The 7,356-nt window shown below is 33.3% G+C and overlaps 1 protein-coding gene across 1 annotated transcript; it reads left to right on the top strand.

Moving 5' to 3' along the window:
- The first annotated feature begins 1,291 nt into the window (after positions 1-1,291).
- On the top strand, positions 1,292-3,584 carry LOC140889445 (replication protein A 70 kDa DNA-binding subunit A-like). Its single transcript, XM_073297163.1, has 9 exons — positions 1,292-1,435; positions 1,524-1,800; positions 1,891-1,987; positions 2,057-2,265; positions 2,660-2,714; positions 2,799-2,916; positions 3,088-3,180; positions 3,280-3,333; positions 3,414-3,584. Exons 1-9 carry the CDS (start codon positions 1,292-1,294, stop codon positions 3,582-3,584), a joined length of 1,218 nt encoding a protein of 405 aa, XP_073153264.1.
- Positions 3,585-7,356: the final 3,772 nt, after the last annotated feature.

Genomic DNA, 7,356 nt, shown 5'->3' with positions numbered 1-7,356 from the left:
ACATAAAAACCAAAGAACAAGAACAATAACGAGATGGATATTACCGGGGCTCAGACGCTACAATCTCTCCAATAACACCGACAATCCACGACGAAGACCAGAAAAGATTCCCACAGCCTAAACTCACGCTATCTGTTCCTACACAGAGTAGGAATCCCTGCCCAACGAGAAAGAGGGAGAAAGGAGAAGCAGCACACAGAGTTCACTTTTTTCTTGTTCTCACACAATCACTCTCTTTCGGTCGCCTCACTCAAAAGCAGAACAGGGAAAAAAAACGTTCAACACTCCCGCACAGATCAGAAGCCTCACACAGAAGCAATGGATTGAACGCTCTATTGCACTCTCTCTGGCGGCTCACGCAATAGGGCTGGAGAAGAAATATATATAAAGAGGTATTGGACTAGGCTGGGAAATATAGGGTATTAGTTGGGCAAAAGCCCAACAAATCTCACCTTTTGGTCCAACGTCGGTTCACTGGTTTTGGAGAGTCACCTACAGCACCATCATCGCTCCACAACAGAACACAAAGTTAGTACGCATCAAGAGATGTAGCAAAAACAATGTATGCTACAAGTTACAACACAAAGTTCACAAATTTTGCCAACAAAATCTCAACTTATGATAAGAGCACACAGTTCTCATACAAGAAAATAATTTTTCAATATAAGCCATACCTTTTGCAACCACGTCAAGAAGGTAATCTAACATCAAAATATTTCATCTTCCAATTAAACTGAAGCTTAAACGCATGCATAATCTATTAATATATAAAAGCACAGTTTTTGCTAAATATGGAAAGTTCTCGCCAAAAAATTGTTTCAAAAATAGAAATATCATTTTTATATCATCATATAAAGCATATTATTTGACTTATATTAAATGACAATTTGTCTTACATATCTGACAAATCCCACTCTTCAAGAATTCATAAATATATGATGTTGAATAAATAATTACAAAAAATTAAATTCTTATCGAAAAAATAAATACAGCTCTTAGAATTTTAATATTTGACTTACAAATCTGACAAAAACCCAATATTCAATAATTCATAATTACATGTTGTCCCATAAATAAATACAACTTATTATATGCCTACCAAAAACATAAATATTGCCCTTACTTCAGTCTTGGATTGTGTTATCATTTGAATTCAAATAAAGAATTCCAACAGATTGCAATTTAATGATATAATAAAAAAAAGAACTATAAATAATTGAACAATCCAGCAATCCAGTACAGACTTTCAAATTTCATCTCCCAAATCTGATATCACATCACAAATTTTAAAATGCCTCCACTATTTAGCACTATCCGTCAGCTGGATCCTCTGAATACACATTGGGCCCTCAAACTCAGATTATTGCGGTGCTACAAACAGCCTGTTTTTCAAAAAGAGACATTCGGTATAGAATGTGTTTTTCATGATGAAGAAGTAAGAAACTTTATTACCTCATCTCCCATAAATTCAAATTATTATTAATTATGTATTTAATAATTAAAAAGTTTTTTCTATTTCACAGGGTTCTCGCATACATGGTAATATAAAAAAAGAAGAAATGATAAAGAGATTGATGCCAATTCTCAAGGAAGGACAAATTTTTGCCATAAAAAATATGGTGATTGTGCAGAATGGAATGACATACAAGACTACGCAGAACGAATACAAATTGATTTTTAGTACAGACACTAACTTCTGTGAAGTCTTTGATGATACATTTCCAAATTTCATGTTTCAATTCAAGCCTTTTTCAACACTAACCATTGCTGGAGACGTGGTGGATGAAACCACTCTTTTTGGTATGTTAATAATTTATAGATTTTAATTTAGTTTTTATTTGCATTTTCAACTATAAATAGTTTTCTAACAAATGATTGATTTTTTTGAAGACGTCATTGGACGATTAGTGGCAATAAATTCCCCACAAAATAAAGAAACCAACGGACGCACAAGAAGGCTTATTGACTTTGTTTTAGAAGACACAGAGTAATTGTTCATGAATAACTTTTTCATTTATACATTAATTACTAATTATTGCATATTCAATTTTTTCAGGAATAATAGGTTACCATGCACTTTATGGGGAGAATTCGTGGATAAAATGACAAATTATTTAGAAAAAGTTGATCAAGAAGCTATAATTGTTATTCTGCAAATGTGTCGAGCAAAACCATACAAGGGTGAAATGCGTGTATCCAATGTCTTTCATATCACAAACTTAATTGTGAATGAGGATTTAAAGGAAGTTTGTGAATTTCGAAAAGGTATTTCTGACTCTAATTTTAAAATATGATTAAAATTTTTTTTTTAATATTATAATAATTGGAATTGCATTAAGGTTGATGTTGGACAGCAATACACCAAATACAATCAGTACTATCTCGGCATCAACTAACACAAATTTAGAGGACCTGTCGAAAAAAAATATTCTAACTATTGAAAAAATCTCAGAAGATAACAAGGTAAGAAAACATTCATAAATTCATTTCCAAATATTATTTCTATTTGTAGTTTTAAAATCTAATATAATTAAATTTTTCTTTTAATTCTAATAGGTCGGAAGCTTTTGGGTTTGTGCTAAGATTGTAGGTGTTGAATTATCACGTGAATGATCATATTTGTCATGTAAAAGATGTCCAAAGAAGTTGACTCCCGTAGGTGATAGATTTTATTGCAAAAAGTGTAATCGGATGGATGTGACAGGAAATTTGAGGTTTGACTAATAATCTACAATTTAATTCAGTTTTTTTATCTTATATATTCTCAAAATGTTATATTATAATTTTTTATTAAATAGGTTTAAGATTCATACTCGAGTTGTTGACCACACTGGAAATGCTGTTTTCTTACTTTGGGATCGTGAGTGTGTGACACTCATAGGAAAGATAGCAATGGATTTGAGGGTTGATGAAAAGGTCTTTGAAATTGTCTATATATATTTTTTACTCATGTTTTTTTTTACATATCACAAGTTATGCTAAATATTTGATTGCATTCAGGTTGAAATTTCAGAAAAAATTCCTAAGTAAATCATAGATTTGGTTGATCGCAAAGTTCTGTTTAAAGTACAAGTGCGACCTAACCAGATTCATGGATTCTTTGGCACATATACTGTAATGAAAGTGATAGTAGACCACAGTCTCATGGAAAAATATTGTGTAGAAACTTTTGAAAGTCAGGTGAAAGTTATTTTTCTCTTAAATATGTTTGTCTTTATATTTTGCATGATGCAAATGGATTCCCATACATGAACGTAATTATATATTTTTTTAATACAGGAATCAGATGTTTATTCCAAATTAAGAAGTTCCGAAATAGAACACACAAGGGAGGTAAATACTAAAGTTTAAAACAATTCCTAAAATCAAAATACTGACTTTTCTTTCATTATTTTTTTATATAAAAATTTTAGATTTGTTCGTCTGAAGATGAAGTAAAAACTCCACAGAAAACCACAACCAAGGCCATTATTTCAAGTGATGTTTTGAATGATTCAACATTAAAGAGATCTCTGATAGATGAATTCTCTTCAACAGCTTCCGGGAAAAAAATGAAATCAACAATCAAGCAAGAGAAAGATTGAATTATGTCGATTAAACTATTTCAAAGTTCTTTTCAAGAAATTAAGAAAGACTTATGTTTGAATTCTGTTTGGATTTTTTCTATCCAAGTATTAGACTATGATATTTTTCTTTCTTTATGTTTAAGCCGTACTGTACGCTAACCAAAACCTACTGGTTCTTGCAGGCACTATCAGTGATACCTAGGGAATCATGGGGCGATGTTGCTAGGCGCTCTTACCATGATTCGATGGGTAAGTTTGAAATTGTTGTTCCAAGTCACAAGGAGTTGTGAGCCCACGGCTAGCTGTATCCCTGAACCATTGAGAGTTACACAAGTAATGGATTACTAATCCCCGTTGAGATAGTTAAATTTAAAGAGTTGAATTTAGCGAAAGAGAAGTTGGACTTCTTAAGTGAAGGGAGTGGAATTTCCTATAATGACATAGGGATGAACATTTTTGGAAATCACTGAATTCGGATTCAGAAAAATTATCTTGACTTTAAAAGGTACAAAAATGGTTTCTGTGCACATTGGTAAAATTAGTTTATCAATCGGAGTCATGATGAATTTTATATTAATTTCTATAATAACAGGCTTGGCTTGTTGGGCTTAAGTTATGACTAATGGGCCCTAAGGAGTTAGTGTCCTATTAGACATATAATTAATCCAGTACAGAAATTATATATAGTAGATGTAAGGGATTTCGAATAAAACAATTGCTTCCAACTTGGAATTTTCGAAAATACTGCTACACAGACATCTACAGTTTTCGGAAAAATCCTAGAACAGTTCTAAGGAGATTTTCGAATTCTGTCTTCCTTTTGAGAGAATTTAGTCTGTGATTTTTCTGAAAAATTATATTCTAAATTGACAGATCAAATTTGTAAATCTCTTCGATAAACATCTGATTGATTTCTAGTGCAATCAATCAGAGGGTTTCTGTTTTCTATTCGTGGACCTAATTCAGGAGTTGATCGAGCAAGTCATCAGTTCCTGGGATTTACAAGAACAGTAGATTTAATCTGTTGGAGTCCATTAATCAAGCCTTAGCTTGAAGAGGTAAAATATTAATTGTTATTATTATTTTACTTGTATATTTTAATCGTAAGGATTTGATACCAATGATATAGAATCGTTCCATATCAAAAAAGAAAAATTTTTAAACTTCCGCTGCTCTGGGTATCAGATCTGACTGATCTGAAAACGTGTTCCAACAGTGGTATCAGAGCCAGGTTGTTCTCAGATCAAACGATTAAAATTTATCGATTGTACAAAATTTTGGCCTCGGTTTTTGGAAAACAAAACAAAATTTTTTAAATTAAATTTTAAGGAAAACACGGGCACGGGCAGCGACGATCGCTGCCCTGGGCAGCGATGGAAGGCAGCGACGGGCTGCCCAGGCCCCACGTGGGCTGCCCTGTCCCACGTGGAGGCGGGGCTGCTCGGGAACGTCCCGGGCATCCCGGGAAAATTAAAATTGATTTTTAGAATTTTAAATTTTTGAAATTTTAGTTTTTGGTCTGATCGAAAATTGTTTTGATTAGACCACGAGGCATCGGGTCAAATTGTTTGAGTCCGAAATTTTTAAAATTGATTTTTGGATAAATTTGAATTTTTGGAAAATTTATAAATTTTATCCGTTAAATTAGATTTTAGAAAATTAATTATTTTGGTACAATTGATGATAAGATATGATCTTATGATTATATTAGATAAAATTTGATTTTATCTTTTTAATTATGTTGCCATTGCATGTTATCCAATGATTTAATTATTGAATTAATTATTGAATAAGAGGATGATCGATTGTCATGACCAATTTTGTAGGTGTATGTTAGGTTGTTTACATTTGATTTTTATTATTGTTGTTGAGTTTTATTAATGAGCTTGGTTTATAGCCCAAATTGTTTTATCATTTGTAATAAAAGTGGGACTGGTTTATGGCCCGTTCCCACACTTAAATATGTATCCCCTACTTGTCATCGAAATTTATTGTAAATTTATTAGACTTAGTGGGAAATAAAGATTTGAAGACAATGGTGGGCCCAGCAGACAATAAAAACCGAAGAAATGTAAATTGGAAGCTCAATGTAATAGGATTGCATTGCATACTTGCTTATCACCTAGGATTGGACTTAGACTCGTGATTGGCAACCACGGGTCGATAAGATCTAGGCATCGATCATCCTTTATATAATATTTTATATTATTGGTGTATGCATGTTTAGACTAAATTGCATGAATCCCGCAAGAATACAAATTATGAAATGATGAGACAATTTTTCAAAATTAAAATCCCTCATTTTAAATATGATTTAAAATTGATATCAAGATTAACAAAAGGGAATTTAAATATTGTTTAAATGATCATACCTTCTATCAACGATCAATGTATGAGATGCTACCCGCGGGCATGGTCCGACTCATATTATTGGGGGGACCCATTCGTCGGAAAGCTGTACATTGGATCGACACACGTTGTAAGTTGGGTGAAACTCCCATGGGATTGGCTCATATTATTGGGGATCCACATGGCGACCGTCCATCACAACTTAATATTGATGGGTCATCTTGACATGTCACAATAAAGACGTCATATTATTGGGCTCTTATTGGACATGAGGTAAAAACATGGGGGTTGCTTTGGAAGCAATTGGGCTCTACCTTTTGAAAATTATGGTTGGCTGATATTATTCGGGACTATGGTTTGTCAATTGGACTCCATGTTCCCACTAAGGAAACCAGTTTCTTGTTTTCACTAGAGGGTAGTGAAATCGTTAAAATAGTGGGAGTTTGATTCATAAAATTAATATCGCCTTATTTTATGTCTTAGTAAATTAATTAAACAATCACCAATTATTGTCTGTTTCTTTTCAGTATTTCATTATGATGAATTCGCGCAATCCACATGTTTCAATTCTCAAACAAAATAAAATGACTGGCGCAAACTATACGGATTGGTTCCGTAAGTTAAGATTGTCCTGAGTTCGGAGAAGATTTTTTACGTGCTAGAAAAGGCTCCTCCGAAAACAGCCCCGGCTGATGTAACTTCGGAAAGGTTGGCCGAACTAGAGAAATGGTGGGACCATGATCTCAAGACCAAACGTTACATGCAAAGCTGGACAAGTCTAAAGAAGTTTGCCATCACTGCAAGAAACTCGGTTACTGGAAGCGCAACAGCAAAGAATATATCGAGCAGTTACGAACTGCAAATGATATATTTTATATTAAAATAAATGTATCACTTAATACTACTTCTTGGGTATAGGATACCAGATGTGGATCTCACATTTGCAAAGAGTTGCAGATGATGACAAGAAGTCGTAGGCTAAGGATGGGTAAGACCCAGTTAAGGCTTGGGAATGGTTCCAGAGTTGAAGCCAAAGCTGTGGGAGACATTTGTTTAAAATTTTGTAAAACAATTTTAAGCAATTTTTTAGAGATGTTTCATTTGTGCTAGATTTCATTAAAACATTATTTCTATTTCTATGCTTGATAGGATGGTCTTTCTTGAAATTTTGCGAATGAGATTTGCAATATGTACAAGAATGAATGTTTGATTGGAAATGGACAACTTGAAAACGATCTATATAACTTAAAATTAAAAGACGTTCCAATTAATTATGTTGATAAACCGGCAGCAACAAATAAAAGGAAAAATGATAGTCAAAACCCGGCAAACCTTTGGCATGCTAGACTAGGTCATATTTCCTCAAGGAGGATGAACAAGCTAGTGGGAGAGGGCATGTTTGATATGTCTGATATTAACTCTCTACCAACTTGTGAGTCCT

Source organism: Henckelia pumila, chromosome 3, assembly GCF_033568475.1.
Source record: "Henckelia pumila isolate YLH828 chromosome 3, ASM3356847v2, whole genome shotgun sequence".
NCBI classification, from domain to species: domain Eukaryota; kingdom Viridiplantae; phylum Streptophyta; class Magnoliopsida; order Lamiales; family Gesneriaceae; genus Henckelia; species Henckelia pumila.
Note: the sequence above shows the minus strand (reverse complement) of the source record. Positions and strands in the feature narration are given on the sequence as shown.

Excerpts from the sequence above, each read along its gene's own strand:
- LOC140889445 (XM_073297163.1), top strand. The coding sequence starts at position 1,292 with ATGCCTCCACTATTTAGCACTATCCGTCAGCTGGATCCTCTGAATACA. Across the intron at positions 2,266-2,659 it reads AGTTTGTGAATTTCGAAAAG|GTGATAGATTTTATTGCAAA; the intron begins GTATTTCTGACT and ends TGACTCCCGTAG. Across the intron at positions 2,917-3,087 it reads ATTTGAGGGTTGATGAAAAG|ATTCATGGATTCTTTGGCAC; the intron begins GTCTTTGAAATT and ends CGACCTAACCAG.